General features: G+C 34.5%; 1 protein-coding gene across 4 annotated transcripts; it reads right to left on the reverse strand.

Moving 5' to 3' along the window:
* Window positions 1–262: 262 nt before the first annotated feature.
* Window positions 263–20464, reverse strand: LOC130048313 (uncharacterized). 4 transcript variants are annotated; one of them, XM_056144903.1, is made up of 4 exons: window positions 20356–20464; window positions 4943–5022; window positions 3480–4023; window positions 263–997 (listed from the first exon to the last, which is right to left on the reverse strand). In XM_056144903.1, the coding sequence occupies exons 2-4, from the start codon at window positions 5010–5012 to the stop codon at window positions 994–996; spliced, it is 618 nt and encodes a 205-aa protein (XP_056000878.1). In that variant the 5' UTR covers window positions 5013–5022; window positions 20356–20464; the 3' UTR covers window positions 263–993. The 4 variants fall into 4 exon arrangements, with proteins under 4 accessions (XP_056000878.1, XP_056000875.1, XP_056000877.1 ...); XM_056144900.1 differs by having other exon boundaries at window positions 3150–4023; XM_056144902.1 differs by lacking the exon at window positions 3480–4023.
* Between the last annotated feature and the right edge of the window lie 1246 nt (window positions 20465–21710).

Genomic DNA, 21710 nt, shown 5'->3' on the forward strand with positions numbered 1-21710 from the left:
TCAAAGAACCCATACTCTCACATGTATAGCCCTGAGCGCGAACCATATGTCTAATTTTGTGGTTCTTCACCTACAACTGGTGACGTCTCAGTGTGAGTGAAAATTTCTCTAAGGGACGTAAACAAATTCATACATAGCGACCTCTGATGATAACCAGTTTGAGTTTTAGGTAAACGGTGATTGGATTAGTGAAAATCCTAAACTAAAAGTAAACATATACAACTTTTCTCCATCTCCTACATAATGAAAAACAACGACAAGAATCAAGACATATAGAATTTAATTGAGCAACTATTGTTTTTACACTAGGTTTGAGAAATTATATTTTTTGCAATATTGTTGATATGTTTTGAATAGTTCATATTTATTTATGACGATCATGTTCATTTTCCTATCCACTCCCCCTGTCTTTTATGTAGCCAGTTATTTCTCTTGCCCATTAGGAAATCGCTGTACCGTTTTCCCATAAGAAAATCGCTATAGCGTTTTCCAATGGAATATCTCTTTCCAAGAAATTCCGAATATCGTTTTCTTATATGACTTTTTTTCCCAAGCAAATGAGATAAATTTTTATCGTCACTTCGCTTTCCGAGGAATTCCGAAAAGCGTTTTCCCTGACCTAGTCGTTTGCCAAGAAATTCGGAATACCTCTTCGGCAAGCCGCGTTTACCAAGAAATTCCGAAAACCTTTTACCAAGAAATTCGGAATATTTCTTAGACTTTTGATGTTCCACGTCATTTACATCTGGGTCTTGCTTATTTGGTTCATCTAAACCGTCATCATATTCCTTGATGGGGAAGTGGAGGGAATCAGAACAATTTTCGTCCAAATTGTTTTGTGTTTTAAGATGATCAGTATCGTAATTTTCGGAATTGTCCTGGTACTCCTCTTTGATGTTTAATGGAGAATTGGCTAATGTTTCCTCTGGTGAATCAAGTATGTTTTCTGACAATCTTCTCAATGCAGAGTTAAGAAGATTTTCCTTATCGGAATCATCTGAAAATTGAAACAAGACAATTGAATTAATCTATGAATCAAGTTGTATGATAAAATTTGTTATGAGAAGTGGGTAACTTTGTTTAAACATTACCCGCATTGCTCGTGTCCCTTACATGCATTCGTTCTCGCCAAATTAAGAGATTACGACGTCTTAAAATCATTTAGTCTACTTAATAGATAAAATGATTTTACCGCACACCATATAATGTTGAGTAATTCAACCCACAAATTCTTGCTTTGGAACTAAATAAGATATATTTATCGGTTATTTGGTCCTTTAGTGTTTTCTTATAGGATGACGGCAATCATCTTCTATAAAGATAGGCTGGACATGTTAGCTGGTACCTAGGCCTAGTTCGATCATCACCCATAGTAGTTGTCTAGTTGACTTCCGAAACGTCATTCCACATGTCTAGCTTGCTTCCGGATCTTCAGTGCGCATGTCTGGTTCAACCATTCTGTAAGCATATGTTGCTATATGATAGACCAGACATGCGCAGTGGCATCCTTTCCGGTTTCGACCAACTGCAGTTCGATCGTACTTTCGTTCAACTCTAGTTACTATAGTTGATAATCAAACTAGGCCCTACATTATTTGCTGGTACCTAGGACATATTAGCTAGTACCTGACATATTACATTAGCTGGTACATGTTAGCTGGTACCTAAGATATGTTAGCTGCTACATATATTAGCACAAATCTAGTCATTTTCACTGTACATACAATACTAATGCTTATTGTTTATCATTCTGCAAATGAATGTGATTATATGTATACATGTATATAGATGAATGAATGAAGAATAAATACTGCTTCACAGATTAGCTGTAGATAAGATGCAAATATAAATACCGATTTCCATTGCATCTATTAATAAACAGAAAGTTGACAGAGAGAAAGAGAGAGACCACAAATTTCTTAACATTCAATCATGCTAAGGATCATTTACCATTATGAATAAACATGCTTTAAAGTAACATGCAATGTCCATGAGAATCATAATGGCTCCGTGACATTCTTTTCTCATGCACAGGTTCTATGTAAACTATAGAGTAATATCGATCCTATCAAGGACAGTATGCAGAAATCATGGAAAATTGAAAACTTTGTCTTAACAATTTCACACCAAGTTCTACTTATGTGAAAATCGTAATCTTTCCGCATGCTTTTAAGGAAAATGTACACATGCTTTCAAAGACATTCACAGATTAATGCTCATGCAGTAAGCATTAAAATGCATAAGATAGCTTCGCAAGAAAAAAAAAATCTTATTGGCTTTTTTTCTTCTTCTACTTTTCAATATTTGGCAACTTGTTTTAATTTGAATAATATTCGTGTCATTTTGAAGTGAATCTCTCGAAGCCATCTTTGAAAAGATCTTTATCAATATCCTTCACTTTTGTGGTTTTACGTGTATTTCAATTCCCATACATCTATTTTTAACTCGAAATGAAAGAATTATACATAATGGTAATGTCATTGACTAGCAGATTAATGTAGATATCTTATAAAATCATGGAAAAAATTTCGCGATTTAAAATCACAGTAAAACCACAAAAGTGTAATTCTGAGAACAGATTTTAATATTTTCCCCTAGAGTCGTAGAACTGACAAAGGAGGTGGAATCCAGCGATCATTTAGCGCATGCGCATCGAACAATCAGCAGCTATGGGATTTTAATAGGAATCTTCACAAACTGTAAATCTACATAAAATGAAATTAGGTATAAATGTAATGATAAACTGAACGTTTTGTTGAATTGAACTAATCTGAAAATAGCATAACACGTATTCAAATCTTTGGCACGATAAACGATTGCATTATTACATGTAGTTCTGAATTTCAAATTTGGATCATTTGATAATTGTTTTTGAAATACATCTGTCCAAAAAAACAGCATAGGTATTGCTAAAAATAGTTTTAGAAATGTACTTATCTACTGCATACACATACACAAATAATTAATTCAATAGATTCTAAGCATCAGCTGTCCTCGAATTTTAGTATTTCTGATAAATTTTCCATTAGTAGACACAGTTTGTGAAGAACATATTCTTGGATAAACTCGGGTTCAAAAGGGATTGTATTGACGAGTAAAGACCCACTGCAGTTCAGATTTACATCTACGCACAAAATATTTGAACTTACGCCAAGGGCACCTGGTGATGATAATGAGCTTTTTGCAGCTGCTTTTGCTGTTCGCTTCGCCTACCTACAAACATGGGCGGTTCGAAACGCTTTCGAAGTATGTGATTATGCGCTTGCTTGACGCTTGCCAAGTCTACACTACCATTTCGTTTTCCTATAAACACTGGTGTTTCAAATCGCTTTGATTTAAAATTGGAAGAATTCAACAATTCATATTCCGAAGGAATACTTCTACCCTTACTCAAAATATCAGCCGCAGAGTTTAAGTTATAGCGTTTGAGCAAAGAATCTGCAAGGTTAATGCGCAAGCGCGGGTCTTCTGGCACTGACCTGCGTAGTGCAATATAGCTAAAATATGTAGGCGTTTCTTCCGTGTCTGCTCTCCGTCGACCCACAAACAAAGGCGTTCCTCTTTTACCAACAAGTTTAGGAGCATTCATATTCCCTCCCCTGCCAACGACAAGATGCATGCGGCGTTTTCCTATAAAATAAGGTGCTCTGCGTTTGCCAACAAATATTGGATGCTTTGCCCTTTTATCAGCATTAAGCTCTGGGATTTCTGCCGATTCTGGAAAAAGAAGTGTTGACCTCTTAAATCCCACCTGAGGAGAAAGGAACAGTCGTTTTCCAAGCGGGTTGCTATCGCGCTTGCCAACAAATAACTGTCTGTTTAAGCGAGCAACTCGCTCAAATGCGTCATCTTCGTCACTTGGGTAAATGTCATAAGACTCTTGCTTCAGAAGTTCAGCCCGAATTGCTGCTTCCAGTTTTTGCAATGCGTCGTCGCTGTTGTCATCGCGTTTACCGATGAATTTAGGAACATATGGCGAACGCTTTATTCTGTCGTCTGTTTGTTCTGTTGCTTTTGCTTGCTCTGTTAAGTTGCAAAAATAAAAAGCATTAATTTTAACTTCTGCTGTAAAACACATATCATAAATAGTAATATGGTTGAGAGTAAATATTCATTGACAGAATAACGAATAATATAAAAAGTAAGTAAGAACATTTAGAGAAAATACCTACACAAGTATAAGACTTCAAACATTGCATGGATAAAAAAGAGTTGGGATAAGATTATTGTTTTTTATCATATATTTTTTATTTTTATTTTATCCTTTTCATTTTGTTTTCGGACTAGACATGGCCTAGAAATCCTCTTTGGAGAATATCATATAGTCATAAGTATGATGGTCTTTTTACTAAATGTTTCCACATTTTATGCAACCCAATTCGAAACTAGGCCACCATCCCTTAGGTCAGGATCCTAATTTATCAGTGATCTCTGTTAACATATTCGTATGGGGTTCCGTTATTCATTGTGACACACCCAAACATCAAACAAGCAGATTAGCCTCCCACGGCCTATATCGTCGGTGCTTGTGTTATTTGAATTATGTATCCCGTCCATATACTGTAAGATCGACCAATATAGGAATGCTATATAGTCATTCCCGTCTATACTTATTTCATTGGTGAAAATTGTCTCTTCAAACAAGGTGCCTTTTCATTTATTTTTGTCACGTCCTAAGTTGAGAAAGTGCAGAGCACCAGATGGTTTTTCTCCACTAAGTTATCATAAATTGCAATTGCATTCAGAATGAATTCACGCGAATTGGAAAATGATATTTAATTTCATGCTTTTCTCATATAATATCATTTTATAAAGGAAATAGCTTCTGCGTGAACTGCCACACCGACCCTAATCTAATCAGGTCATACGGAAGTAATCGATATTTGAGTAGACATTAAACTTAGTTTGCATTATGTTCAAATCACTGTAATTTTAGACTCACCATTTGCTTTGACCTTTAGAGAAGAAAAAGCCCATAGTAAAGTTAGTAGCGTCCCAAATGTTAGCTTCATTTCTTTTAGCCTGAAATAAAAGATAAAGCAATGAAGTAAAAACAATCTGGAGAAACCAAATGGTACTCACATTTCAAGACCTTTTTTCCACTTTTCAAGCCTTTTTCACATTCCAAGCCTTTTTTACATTTCAATCTTTTTTACACATTCCAAGCCCTTTTTGACATTTCAAGTCTGCTCTGTAAATTTCGCAGGGATGCGAGAATGTTTTTATTTACAAATATTGGGAAATGTTTGTAATTTTGATTAGGTAAACGTCATCTACAAAAGCAATAACTGCATTAATATAAGTGAAGGAATATTAATATAAAGCACAGAAAAATCCACTACATTTGGATACCACCTCTGCCCAACCCGAGGTTGAACTCATGATCTGCGGAACCATATCCCCTACATGTAGGTACATACACCCCCCCCCCCCCTCTACCCAATGAAAAAATAAATCTAGAACCAATAGTTTATCCAAAAGTGTATCACAAGTGATCATCTCAAAAGCTTAACGAAAGTAGAAACTGACCTTTTAAAACGACGTATGGCGGTGATCAAAGGGGACATAAAATACCGTATTGTGGATAACTTATTGGTTTTGTGATGGAGAGAGGGGATATGTACATAGGATGTATACAGGTTATCCACACCTCAGGTGCCTGTGGTCATAATTAAGCGACTGCATTTGCTGAATAGTGAATATTTGATTTATACAATACATGCAAATAAACCGACAGAATGCACGTGCGAATCCAGGAGTCAGTCGTCAGTTTCCGCTGATTCTGCTCAGAATGTACATGTACATGTATACATCGTAACGGACGTTTCTAACTTGGCTATTCAATATCATACATAAGACATAGCGCTGACGGACAGTGATATTAATGACAATGAACTACGAGAAAGATTATCAATATTGCACGTATGTATATAATCATATGTAAATTGAGAGATATGGTCAGGGAATGGTGTAATCCCCACATTAAGTCTTGCTATGACCATGATTCAATTGTCGACATTGGTGAGCGAATTCTAATACCCACAATGCAAAGAACACGACGGATCCATTATCAGAGAACTGGAAATAAATCGTTCCTACAGAGTGGTACTCATATGTATCAAATTACAGAATATCAAGGGATGTCATTAATTCAATAAACATATTCTGTTGACATTGGCCATCTCCAATACTCCATAAGCAGTAAATCGTAGAATATAGAGGGATTTCAAGTTTACCATTAAGTGGGGGGCGAGCTTAAGGAATCGCGTTGTAGTCTGTAACGCTGATCTTTGATGGGGATTCAGAAAGTGATATCAGATAGCTGTTGAGACCTAGCAACGCTAGATCGCTGTAAAGGTTTGGATAGATATGACTCGCTGAACTTTCTAACTGACAGTTGTTTTGTAGGCCACCGTTCTTGAAGAGGCAATACTGAGTTGCACAAAAATGCCGTCTGTCGTGGAAGAAAATAACACATTGACTGCACACGATAGTCCGATATATGTTATTTACATTAACAGAGATCTTCTGTACCAATGTTTATTTGGCAGACATCAGTGTTTACACAGAATGATACATGCTTCATGAAATATACCTGCACGAAGTGTCGCAGTTAATAACCTTTACATATATATTATACATGTATTTACATTCAATTAATAGACGTATTATATTTATTAACATTCACATGTGCATTGTTCACAACTGCAGTGCATTCATAAAAATGACTTTCGTTACAATTTGTAAAGATATCAAATACGAAAACATTGGAAATGTAAATATATCAGAATATTTCAATTCTATACAAATATATTGAAAGCTTCATTGAATACTACATCTTATAAACATGTAACAACTGTAGTAGTCTTATTTGTATTCTTTTTAAATTAGAAATACGTATTGTTTTACTTATATCTTACTTATATATATAACTATTATGTACCAACAATGTCTTACATGTTGTTTTTATATTTCAATGTTGCTTTAAAGTATTATTTTCTAAGGGGCAAGTGGCGATAGTTCAATTTTGTGATAACGAAAACCAGCAATGTCATATATTTTTCTACCTGAGTACAAGTAAAATATGTTGATGTATGAATTAATCCGATGACTAAGGGTCTCTCACCAGGCATTTTGTCCCTTTTATTACGCTTTAGGAACACATGAGAAATTAAGCTCTAAAATGTGGGTCATTTGACACCATTTTCTCTGCCAGAACTGGAGAATTAAAAAGAATTAAACCCAGACTGGTGATTACAAAGCGTCATCTACTTTCCTTAGTTTTACAATGCATCGCTTAGAATCATCTGATTTGTACATCATATCCCCATGACGCTGTCCAATGTACAGGAGATTGTATATGCTTTTATAGGGGTTTGTGGTTAAGTGACTTTGGACGTGTTACTGTGGCGCTTCATTTTCTAAAAGAAATTGCGAAAATATAAATCGAACATGGACTGCATTAGCAAAGAGAAAAGTTAATTATTTATCATTTTATCTGGGTCATTCTTAGAATATGGCATACTATATCGATATGATAAATACATATATTTCATGATATTTCAAAATTGCATAGAAAGTTTTGGTTTCATCAATACATTGTCATTGTTATGGATGTTTATGATAGAATGAACAGGTGAAGATGCCGAACAGTGACCATAAATCCTATAAATAATACAACATTATGAACAAACGCAGACCTCTAGACATGCCACAGTTGGGGGTCAGGGAACTAAGAAAAGTAAACATCCTTTACTATCCGGTCACACCCGCCGTAAGCCCTATATCTTGATCAGTTAAACTGAGTAATCCGTAGTTAAATCAGTATGTAAAGAACGGTCTATCAATTGGTTTGAAAAACCCCAGGCAGCATTCGACCCAGCGATAGATGCATTTGCAAATTACAGCATTATAACGACCATAGGATTTGCAAAATGCTGGCTTTAAACAAGACTGTTGATAATCCTGTTTCATTAGTTTATTTGCTTGCGCCAATTTGAAAATTGATCATACGCAGAACACGCTCTTGCGTATCAAATCAGTTGACAGATATAAACATGTGTAGATGATAATGGATTATTGCTACACAAGTACGGGAAATGGATGGTGGAGAAACTGAAGTCATCTCGCTTGTCATAGTGTTGATGTAGTATTTTTTCGTTGACATCTATGTTCAATAAATATCCAACTTTGAAGCAGATACGGAAGACACTGTGGTGTTTTGTTTTTATTTCAAGTTCACTGGGATTTATCGAATTGACACATGGATGAAAATGAGTATTGGCAATAAAATATCTTTAATATACCTAAGTGTCGAGTTGAAGGCCACAAGATAAAAACATTTTTTGTCTTTTGTAGAAATTTTGAATAATCTCTGTTTGATAAGAATACAAATCCATGCCTTGTGATAACGAGGCACAATGTGCGCCCACGGGAAATTCAACAAACGGATGGAAGACAAACGAAAATATTTTGTCAATGAGGAGCCACAGAACCTTTTATTATCAATTTCATAGTAACTGTATGTAGAATCGGAATTATTTTAACAAAATAATATTTTGGATGATTGAGTTATCGGGCACAGAATATATTGATTTGGGAAACGTTTTCTGATTTCAAATTTATTAAACGTTCTATGGGATTTTTGAGAATCCACGTTTGATTTACAACAATTCTTGTGCATGTTGTGGCACAATGCATCTTGAGTTTCTCGTTCACATCAGTTAATATTGTCGTGGGGGCTTGGTGGAGCATTTATTGCATCCTGTAATGTACCTCTGTTGGAAAGGATTTTGTAGAGTTTTGGAATCCAGTATGGATATTGTAAAGTTTAATTTATATTCATCCAATCCATTAAATTGGATATGAAATGTGTTTAAAACTGAAATCAGATTTTGAAGTACATGTATCTCATCTTTGAAAAGGGAACTCAGAATATAGTTTGAATTACCAAATGTGGAAATAAGGTAAAGTTTGTTTAGAATGGAACATTACAAACAATTAAAGGCAATGTTGCTTCAGACCTCGTCAGCTGAAACCAATGCATATTCCTCATGTAAGTTAACCTATCATTCAATAATTAATTCATCAAGTAATGCTATTTAGTGAGTATATATCTGTTGATAAGAAAAACAGACACAGGCAATCTCCACATTTTCACTGACGCACTAAAATCATGTAGGTTTCATCGCAAATCAAACCATTTTAATTAATGAGTGAACTAATAGCAAAATAAAATGCCCCGTAACCGCATGGGAACAGTCAGTAATACAAACGGTTGCGAGAGGCAAAATTCAGGCATATGATTGGTGACCAAGGACCCCGAGAGACCATAGATCGATGATTGGAGCGGTGACAATTAAAACGATCAAGTCCACAGGTTACCTTAAAAGATCATCGTCCTAGTCTCTTGGGGTCCTGGGGATGATCACTCACAAGATGTTTGTAGAATTGTGCATGCTCGGTTCATCAGCTATGAAAGGTAGTTTTAAAGTTGATTGCCCGTTTGGGTGACCCGTGGTGGTGTTCGCATTTAATGTTAATACCTAGGTCAATTAACACAACAGATGTAATTTCCTTCCATAACTTAAAATGGTCGGTGCATCGGGTAATGGCTATACAAACGCGGTGAGCGGCAATCAATTAGCACTTCATGAATATATATGTAGAGGGAATGCATTTTTATACATCACTTTTATAATAAGCAAATTTAGAGATAATTAATTTCATCAGTGTTACGAGTCGTTCATAGGTCCTCATCTGGGAGCTTTGTTGTCTCTGCCACAGGACGTGGCTTTCATAGTTTCCCGTAAGGAAAATTTTCTAAACTGAACTCTCGTTTAACGTCTGTAATAACGAAATATATTATTTGCACTATTGGGCGATTGTACGATTAAAAAAGCGAGGTTGTAACAATGTTTTGCAAATACAAGACTTCAATATTTTTACACATAAAAATGTAAAGAAAATTACTTGAAAATAAAGTCATTATCATTCTTTAATTGAAACAATTTTGTCCTTTCTTTTGATGACCTTGATTTCGATAAGTCAATGGTTGACTCTCCATGGTACAATAAACAGTGTTTTACAATGATCAATAGCATAATCATTCTTGTGGTTTTTTCTTTTGAAAGTTTAAGTATTATTTCCTTGCAACACACATTTCATGCGTGAATAACATAAGTTTGAAAAATCAATTAATTATTACTGATACTTCTTGGATATTTATGGTTAATTACAATAGATGATTCGAAAAGGCACAACGTAATTATTTTCCTACTTCCATTGTTAACTTAAAAAGGAGACAGAAGTAGAGACCATGTTTAAATTCCAACATACGGGTTATAACTATGTAGCTTTAAAAAAACCGGAATGTTGGGAACAGTTATAAGCTCTAAAATCTACCATGGATAAAATCATTATTTCTGTCCAAAGAATCTATCAAAAACAGGTTCTAACAATGGTGCCCTATCCGTGAATTCCTTTTATACAAGTTTTCACCATTATCGTTAAGTCAAAACCATAGACCGGACGCAGTAGTGGCTTGACAACGAAACTAATTAACACTGTGCTCAATGGTGAAGCGGAAACCCCGGTTCTTCTTAACCCAAGACCTTTCGTCTAACAAAACACGTCACCGACAAAGTTGTTCTCGGAATACAAGAATGCTATGCTTCAAACTTAAACCATTTTTTCTCATTAATTGAAGACATGAAATGAACATTTAGATTTCCGTTTTGCTGTGGTAAGCCCTTGTTGTGCCAGCAGTATTAACGCGATAGTACCTATCGCTTTAACACTGCTGGTACTGTGTAACAAATGTTGGTTATTCATTCCTAATCCCTCTGTTAAGTTTCTCTAGAATAGGAGGACTATTTACTGTAAACAAACTTTCCATCTATATAAATCAATCTATTTATATTGAGCTAGGAATGTGTAGAGGGTTGTGGTGTAACTCTTATTTAACAATTGTTTTGTTGTTCTGCTTGCCTCCAATATTGGAATAACATTCTCTACATGTCTGAGACAGTGAAAGAAACACCGGATATAAAATAGTAAAAACTTCTCATCAGTGATAAAGGTTTTGCTTTCCCACATTAAAGCACCAGGGTAAGATTACACGAAAATGAACAATTGCACAAACAAATGCAAACTTCGGTCTTGACATCCATTAAGAGATAGCCGAGATCGATTACAACTTTTATCGAGAAATTCCATCAAATGACAGGATATCTCTGGAATCTAACCGCTACTGTTATGAACTTCTACAACAGTACCAAGAATACATCGCGGGGGTTTGACATTAAAACAAACACCTAGAAATTGCTAGTTTCATTGTCGTAGAGCGGTAGCTCAAGTGACGAACTGGTGTGGCCAGATTCTGAAACGCAATCACCAGAGTTCTACAACAGATGGCATATTTACTTAGATCTTCAGACGTTTTAGTGAGAATTCCAAATCCCTCGACGGATGGATTTTCTAAGAAATGTTTTTGTCTCATACTCAGTGATATAAGTACATATATCCATATATCCAATTGCAGTTGAAAAGTTTATTGTTTTCCAGTACGATAGTTTGAAATTGTGTAAGGAAGATATATTTCTGCAGTTCCATATTTTCTCATATATATATACATGTGTATATATATATATATGTATATATATATATATATGTATATATATATATATATATATATATATATATATATATATATATATATATAAAGTCCCCTTTATCGGGAAATTTAAAAAAAAAACAGCTCTAAAAAATTTCTAGATATATTTCGATCGTGTAAGCGGTCTTCTTCAGTCGTGTTTTCAGTATTAACAAATATATATTTGAGTGCGTGATTTATTGATGTCGTTGACTTCCACAAATATTATGCTTGTAGAAATATTTTGAATTTGGAACAGTCAAGTCAATTTCAAGAAATTTATTGACAAACTTATACTATTCATCGGGGAAATCGCCTCATTAAGCGGCAATGTCAGCATTTATTCCCTTAGTGTATATACTGCGAAAGTGATTAGACAAATTTCAAAACCCTATCACGTGTACTATTTCAAGTATTTCTTTAAACATATTCAAATCACAACATTGTTTTAAGAGTGGAACTTTTCTCCACAAAGGCTAACACAGAATAAAGAACAAGTTTTGCAATTAATACAATCATGCCTCAGTCGTCACCTCATGCTTTTACATATATGATAAAATGTCTACATCTCGAGTACACGATAGAAGAAATATTCCGAAAAATCTCTTAGGGCCCCCGTCGACTCTAACATTCTGGAGAATGAGACCTTTATGTGATCGTCCATCACCAAGGTTCGAAATGAGATTGAAAAGGTAAAATCGGAAAAGGTTGTTCCTATTCATGTCTGTCCATTGGATGTCATATACTTTGTAAGATAACATTGATAAATAATTTGATATGAATCGCTGCATTCAAAAGCGACAAAAATCATTACTTCCATTTTCTTTTCCTTTTTAAAAAACCGAAATGGTGACAAAAAACTTAATGGATCATAAAACAGCATATTTTAACTACTACTGTTTAATATTATCTATTTCAACATGCTTGTAGCTTGTGATCGAATCTGTGCTTTTATGATAATAGTTTTTTCATCCACCACAAGACCATGAATTGGAATATGGGTTACACTAAGTGTTCGCGTCGGCCAGGAAATTGAAATAAAGAGTCTGGCTATTGGAGGTTATTTTCTTCATTACTGGTTTATCGTTCCCCTGTCGGGATGTTTATACGAATTTCTCCCTAAATCCGACAAATTATATTCGCGTGTTTGGCCAATTTGTAAGTAGTTTGCATTTGCGAAAAGACGGAATATCATTTCACTTAATCCAATGCTTTATAGCAGAATCTCACAGCTTTTCACGCCTGCACTGAATCACAAGAGGGTCTTTAAAATGCGGTCACGAATGCTTTTGGATCGACATGACTGATTATAGATGCACAATTGCAAGATTCTTGGGCATGTATATAGATCCCACTCCAAAGAATTAAACCGCAAAAAAAAAATCTGACATTTTAAAGACAAACGCGAAATTAAAAATGAAAAGTCACTGCATTTTCTTAAATCAAATATAGCACTAGAGCGAACATCACCAAACCAGAAATCCCCAAGGAGCTATATATAACTCAACCCGAAATTAAATTAAAAGCAAGCAATTTGAAAAAGAAATGTAGACAGTTAAACTGAATTTGATCTGATACATCTAGCGATAACGCCATACTTGATCGTGCTTATCTGTAGTCAATTTGTCAGAAACGAGCTGAGAAAATATCAGTCTTCAGTGTGGGCAGTTTAGGGATATCAATTCATTTTAGGTAATGGCCAGGCGGTTACAGAGTCGATTTACTGAAAGAAATGCAGTGGAATTCACATAAAGTGATTCTTTTTCCATGCGTTGATAGTGTTTTTTTTTTTTTTTTTTTTTTTTTTTTTTTTTTTTTTTTTTTTTTTAGATCACAGCGATATTGCTCATATGTATGCTTGTTATTATATACTTACAAATTATTTCAGAATAGGAACATGAAATAATTGTTTATATACATTATTTGTCGAATTGCGCACCTGGTGCATCAAAATTGATACCGTATAAGTTCTATATGTATAAGAGAGTTGTCCCAAATGTTGTAGACAATATTAATAATTTTCAAAACACGCATCAAATCCAAAATGATTTTCATTTTACATACTTATCTTAATGCAAACTTTAATGTAAAATTTGAAATAGTCAATGAGATTAATTAAGAGATAAATGAGATATTACTGAATAATAAGAGATCCATATGCACTGTTGACGCACGTACAAAAATACGTAGATATTTTCATTGTACAAATCCATTAAATGAAAACAAATTGTTTCATATTAGATATACATGTACCACATTCAGATTTATATCAATGGAATCAGTTATGTTTCCCACGTAGTACACAGGTTTTCAACCTCAGGACGTCATAAACGGCAGAAAAATGGCGTCATTTGAATAATGAAATGCTTTCTTTGTTGTTTCATCGGTGATGAGTAAACAAAATCATAACCCGCGCTATGGGGTTGTGCGAATTTTTCTGCAATGATTGTTACCTTCATCACCAGATAAAACATTTTATTATTTCCATTTAATATATTTTTATGTATAAAATATCATATCGTTGTCCCATGTTTAACTTTAAACGGAACGGCCAATGCATCCTTTGACCTTGACGACGCTCCGTATTTGGTCATGATTACGCGGACACGTGGCACAAAATACCGAACCTAACTAGTTCGCAACAAACATGTACTCAAATCAGTGAATACAAATATTCTAATATGGCAATGCCAACGGCATTCTTGGAGCACCGCACGTTGTAGCACTTTATAATTACATGAGCATGCCTGTTTCCTAAGCCTACGCTTCAATAGTACGCTGTCTAAGCTGTTGAATTGAAAAGGTAAGCATTAACATCAGAAAATGTAAGGTGTATGCTGGAGGACTTATGCCCAAAGTTAGCATACTATATTTATTTTCAAAGTAGATAAAACATTATCATGGTCACGAAAATTACAAATGTGTCATTCTAGTGGACGACATCAATGGGATTAAAATTAGTAAAATTAATTCAAGAGTTTAAAAGTGATTGATTGATTGATGTTTTCCGCCACACTCAACAATTTTTCAGTTATCTGGTGGTGCACAGTTTTTATTGGTGGAGGAGAGAACCCAGATAATTGTATCTGGGAAGAGACCATCGACCTTCCGCAAGTAAACTGGGAAACTTTCTCACTTCCTGGCGCCGAATAGAGGTGAGAAGTTGTGTGATTTTGAGCTCAATGCCGTTTTAAAAGTGATGTTTGAGTGATGTATGAGGTCAGTTTGTTGTATACATGTATGAATACATATCAAATGTGAAGAATAAAAGCGCCTTGCTGCTGATAACACATTTTATTTCTATTTATCCATGTATTTTTTTTAAATTTTGCTTTTGTTTTATAAATATGTGTATGTATAAAAAAATCCCCAATGCATAAAGAAATTAGATATCTCTTTAAAAAACAACAACAATCAAACGCAAACGAACAAACGAACCCAACTATCAAAAAGACTGGGGGATACTGGGGGATATCTATAGATATTTACATATATATTCCAATTAGATTTTACTATGAGTGTGATATTGGACAACAGTATTGCCCGGATAACCATGCCGACATTAAACAATGTCATCCTAAACAATGATAACTGGTCCAACCAATTACGTTGAAAAATCAGACTACTCCATCGAAAATAAAACGTGTTAACTGATAGACACGGAGAGGTGTACAAAATGAGATGTTGCGATGATATATATTTTTTAAAAATCAAGTTTGTGTGTATGGGCCTTGGCTAAAATATCGTTGTTTCATATTGTTGATTTTCTTTTTCACTTTTTTACTTGTATTTCAATTAAAATCAGCATTTCGCAACTTCTATGGTCGTAATAACGATCTAGTTTGCCAATACAGCATGTCATTGGGCCAAATGCTGTCTGACGTCGTTCACACCCATTGTAAAACCGTTCTTTACACACAGAATTTGACTACGGATTATTCCGTTTACTTGATTAAGACATAGGCTTCACGGCGAGTGTGACCGGTCGACAGGGGATGCTTATTCCTCCTAAGCACCTGATCCCGCCTTTGGTATATCCAGGGTATGTGTTTACCCAATTTTATTTGCATTCCCTAAGGGAATTATCTTCACCTTTTCATTGGGCTAACAAAAAACAGATTCTCATAACGCGCGTTATTCAAATTCCACACCGTGTAATGTATCAGTTTGCACTTCTCATTAATGCAATCATTGTCAAATGATCGGTATTTAACGCTAAAAGATATACACAAAAACTAAATAATGCAAATTCTAACAAGTGACAATCGATTACCATGCAGAGAAATGTAACAGTCGAAAGTGTGAAAGGTTATAAGTGAGGCAAGTCTCCGAGATTAACAAATGAGCGTGCGTCATATTTTAAGGAGTGCTATTTATCTTTTCAATACTAGCTTACGAAAACCTACACATTACTTTTTTGCGATTGTCCACTAAGACGAATGTGTACGTAAATCTGTTTGTGCTTTTAATTGTAAAATGAGTCCCCGGGGTCTCCTGTAAAATAATCAATAAGGTGACAGCCTGCAGGATTTCTAGAAGCTATATTTATTGAGAGATTCAGTACTTCACTGACGCGAATTGAGAGAAATCCGTCTGGGGAATGAAGATATATGTGAGAGTTGTGAATATGGTTCATTAATATTAAGCTAAATTTCTGCTAAATTTGAAACGTACTACAAGCAGATAAATGTAAACATAATCAATGGAATGCGGGTAATGAAGTATGCCTAATTATACAAATAAATATACGTGTATATTTAGATTTATCGCTTTTTTAAGTTATAATTTTTCATGTAATTTGTCACACGGAAGTTACTTTCCAACTTGTATAGAATGTACATTTAAAGAAAAAAGATGAAATTACGAATACATGTTGTCGAAAATGTAAGGATAACAACAAACTCATGAATCTTATAGATAACATAAACTTGAGACGGATCATTGGAAACACCAAAGGTGAGATCAAATGCTTAGAGGAGTAAGCAGTCTTTATTAACCGGTACATCTGCCGTGAGCCTATATATCCTGATCAGGTAAACGGAATAATTCGTTATCAAAACTGGTAAGTATGAAACACTTCAGATAGTATTCGGCCTAATAACATTTTGCTAATCACAACATTATAGTGACCATAGAATTTGCGAAAAAATTATTTTAAATGAAACTTTTTAATCTTTATATCATCATCTAATTTAAGTAGCCTGCTTTGGTTTAAGAATTTGTCATACGCAGAATATGCTCTCGTATATTGAATCTGTTGAAAGACATAAACATCATATGTATGTAATAATGGAATTGCTACATGATAATGGGAATCTAAGATTGAGAAGCTTTGGGGTTTTTTTTTTTAGTTTTTTTTTTTATACTGGTAACGGCTGTATTCCATAAAGTATCCAAAAATGCCTGTGAGGATCCGGGTAAAAATAGGTCCTCAGTACCCCTTGCTTGTCGTAAGAGGCGACTAAATGGGGTGGTCCTTCGGATGAGACCGCACAATCCGAGGCCCCATGTTACAGCAAGTTCGGGACGATAAAAATCCCTTTCTGCTCAAAGGACGTAATCGTCGAAAATAGGCTTAAATTTTGCAGCGCTTCATCGGTAATGGTGACGTTTCCATATGAGTGAACAATTCTCGAGCGGAACGTTAAACAATGCACAAACAACCAATTGTGAAGCTTATACGAACGATTCTATGGTGTCTTTTATTTCGAGTTAAGGGGATATATCGAATCGACATACAGGTATGAATGAAAGTGAATATTGAAAACAGAAAACGTCGTCGGCGTTTCTAAATGTCGAGCTGAATGCCACAACAAGAACTTTTTTCTTATCACTTAGAACCTATTGAATGCAAGGTGAAGATAACGAACAGTGATCAATCTCATAACTCATACAAGCAATACAAAATAGATAGTTGGGCAAACACGGACCATTCTGCCACATAATATTACATAAACAGATCAGGTGATAGAGGGGCACCATTTGTGCCCATGGGAATGCCCGCCTAGTTTGTATTATAGGTATATGAACCTAATGAAAGTATAGGATAACTTCTACATCATCTCCAAACACTTCCACCACGATGCAAACAAACTATTCATGGTTTATCATAAGCATGTCATATTTTCAATCAGAAGAGTAAATGTCATATTACAATCATTCATTGCACATGGTTGGGTCGTATCTTTCTAAACATAAACTACTTTTCCAGGAGCTTTCAACGTTCTTTTTCTGCAGTTTTTCTCTCTATAATATCTTCAGATGACATTTTATAGATTATTAATTTCATTCAATAATATCGGAAAGCACTGACAGCACAGTGAAATAAAATAAGCCCTTACAATTTTGAGAGTTATAAGGAGAGATTGGATCACGTCAGATTTCATACACTCCACGATTTCATTTCATATTTCTTGTAATCATAGTTTATTAATTATCTTTAACTCATTAGAACTCATTGTTTAGATGACCAGCACACCATATGAAGAACATTTTCCGAAATAGATGTCCGTTAAATTTTAATTCCGCCGTTTAAAACTTCGATCATTTTGTCAATGAACAACAAAACTCTGCCACAGTATTTTCAAGATAAATTACCCTGAAGTATTTATTGTTCTTTGCAGCACCAGGTGATACCGAACACTCGACCTCTTACTGACCCTAAGCGTTACTTCATAATTAATGCAGTTTAATTTTCTAATCAGAGACTAACGGATAGTCAGCGAACTATATGAGGTCTTTATTGGGAGCGGGATATTTGTTTATGTGATAAATTATTTATTTTCATCGATGAACTGACACATGTAGGTAGTTTGTCTCGTATTTTTGATCAACTTTCTATCATGAGGTACATGGATTAGTTTCTTTGCAACAGACGTTTACAAACTCCAAAATAAAGATAATTAAATACCTATAGATGACGATTCAAACACAGGGTACGGTGTGATATCATTGGGAACCTATTTGTTTTCAGCATGTATTTTGTAAAAAATTTCTCTTTCCAAGATGCTCTATTGTAATGGCCCCGTAAATTTACACTCAGCTCTGCATTACGAGCATCACACGTTCCCTTCTTTAGATCTAATGCAATCAAGTGGCTGTAGAGAACATTTATTGTTACAAATTGTTATCCTTAAGAGGGCATTGTATTGAGATGTCAGCAAACATTATGAAATAGCACTATACGTTTCCAAAAATATGTTCTAAATAGAGCAATATTACTTTTTTAAAAGTCATGATTTTATAACCAATTAAATTGGTGTTATAAATACAAAATGGATGGTGGGAATTCGTAAAGATAATCCTCTCAAAATCCAATTCAAATGACGTCTTTCCAAGTTTTGTTTTGAGAATAATCAGAATTGATTATTACACTGCATTCGGTGTAATCCTCTTATTCACCAGATTTTCAATCCTTTGTTTCATTTTTATTATTCTTTTTATTTCTGAATTTGAGACAGGTAATACGTTTCGGTAGACTATCACTAAATCCTGTACAACCGATAAGGCCGTGCTGATGCTTCTTAAGTGAAATCAATACTGAGACCACAGCCTCCTTAATTTTATTAAGACAGTAGAAATGCAATACCTGCAGGTGTGTGTGCTTATTGTAGTAAGACAAGCACAACACGAGTTAAATGGAAAAAGTAACACTTGTAAATCTAATTTGAAAACTGAGAATCTGACATATCTATAACTAATTATTTACGGACATGAATGATTAATAAAAGATTTCTGCACATAGGGTAAATTGAAGGTACACGATATTTTATGGAAAGGTATTGTTGAGTTAACGTTTCCCTTCTTAATCGCGGAGAATTTTTTCCTACTTCTAAACTTTTTAAATGTGAGAACTGACAGGATTTGTCCTATGTTACAGTAATCAACTTTTTATAACAATGTTCTTCGATACGTAGGGGGTAATTTGTGTGATATAGATCATTTGTCATAATTTTATCTCGCTCTCTACTTTTGAGGGGCGGAAAAGTGTACAACGAGAACGAGTTCCGTCATTAGCAACCCTTTGTTTAATCAGACTGTGCCAAGATCATGAACTGTGTAGAATCTGAAGCCGCAAATGTCACTAGGAAAATCCATACGAAATCTAGCTATTGTAAGGTAGAGAGAAAAAAGACTCCATACAGGAAATAAGTTCCCCATCAAAATAAAACTCAAAAGTCACAGCGTTGATTTCAGAGAAATGCGTTTCTGTGCAATACGACTGATGTTTCATAAAGGTAGTAGGTCGATGATGAACCTTTTTCGATTTTTATTATCTCGGACCAAATTAGCCGTCAATGATGGGAGCACAGTGGAAGAGCGTAATTAAAGAAATTAGCGATCATTGCCTCAGGTACAAACTACTGAAATGAAATAATCCTATGTGTTTGCCCTCATCCGAGGATGAGTCTGCTATTTCAATTAGCATGGACACATTTTACGATATATGTTAACGTAATAATGATAGTAAAAGGATGAACATGGACTATACCATACCACTTTTAAATCTGAGTACTTAACAACATGTGCATTTTTATACTGCAAAACACAATATCAACAAAATATTATTTTCCTATATCATTTTAAAAATCATGAAACATATCAAATTATCGTTAGTATTATATATTAAAGAATACAAATTGCCAAAAATAATAAAATTACAAGAACATATCACTTGCTTATTTACGGAACAAATAACCAACCTTTGGTTTTTAGAATCCTTTGCTGATGTTTCACGAATTTCTTTGCTCTTTCGTGTTGACAATCACCGTCTCCTTTTTCAATTTATTTCTCTCGTATCACTGCAATTAGAGAATTATGTATCTCTATTTATGCCCATCGCGTAAAAACAAGAAATGTCAATAATGAAAGGGGTGGGACTTATATGACGTCACTTTGCCGCCTTTTCCCTATTGGAAAACAGCGATGACGGCATGTGGTTGTTTAAAGGAACTGTATTGGAAAGCGTGATGATTATGTACGTGGGGGACCGACGTCTCCCCTTGGCTTTTAAGTAGAAACAAAATCAGACTGAAAGCTATGTCAATACCATTGATTCTCTGGAGACAATTGATGAATTATTAATCAAATTCGACACTCTGGACCTGGCGTGATTTCAGCAGAAGTATCTTATTTCATCTTTAAAATATTAGAACATTAAAATTTGTCCGTTTATTAATCCCTTACCACACATCACATAGGACATGATAATCTGGGGGTAATATGTGTGATAGCTCAGACGTTCACTACACGCCAAGCTCTACTATAAAGTGATAGCTCAGTTAGGAAATATCTAGAAGTGTCTTGTAGTAGCGAAACAAATTCAGAGTCGGTCATCGACAGAAAACTTACTAAGCGCTTCATATTATTTGTCGGTTTATTGGCACATCTTATCTTTTTTGCATCATCTTCATAAAGACGTACTCAGATTTCTCTGGATTTCCAATAAATAAAAAGATTTTTGTAGTTCTTGAAATATTACGTAAGGTCTATGATTTTGGGTAAATTGGTTACTTATTCGTATATCTTACAAAAGTATACTGTGATCTTTACTATCAATTATTCTATTTCCCTGAGTAAGTTAATTCAATCTCCATAATTTTTATACGTGTATTTCATTTATTTTCAATTTACATCGGCATGACAATACACGTGAATCATCTTAACCAAATATACAATTTTGTTATCTATTTTTTGATTTTTTAAAAAGCAAAACAATCATTGTGATGTTTTTTCACTGGGTTTTTATATGACTAAATGTATTTATAATTGTTGTATGACGCTAATATTGTTATACAATTTTATCTTATTCTGATAAATGATAACAGTTTGTGCTAAAATTGTACAATTCGATCTTTAATCATGGGCATTGATTCAAAAAGATGAATGTGGTCAGATTTTATCACAAATTTAGAATTCAGTACCCTGATATGCATATATACAGTATATATAAGATTGTTGTTCCCCCAAATAGTCACCATTTATAAACACCAAACCTGCATGAAAACGAAAACTTTCACAAGATTTTACATATGCAGCTAAACAAGATTACAGCAAA

This window comes from Ostrea edulis, chromosome 7 (assembly GCF_947568905.1).
Source record: "Ostrea edulis chromosome 7, xbOstEdul1.1, whole genome shotgun sequence".
Taxonomy (NCBI): domain Eukaryota; kingdom Metazoa; phylum Mollusca; class Bivalvia; order Ostreida; family Ostreidae; genus Ostrea; species Ostrea edulis.

What these genes read in the sequence shown, in the direction of transcription:
- LOC130048313 (XM_056144900.1), bottom strand. Translation starts at nt 5,012, where the DNA reads ATGAAGCTAACATTTGGGACGCTACTAACTTTACTATGGGCTTTTTCT. An exon ending in TCTAAAGGTCAAAGCAAATG is followed by an intron (nt 4,024 to 4,942) that starts GTGAGTCTAAAA and finishes GCAACTTAACAG; the next exon opens with AGCAAGCAAAAGCAACAGAA.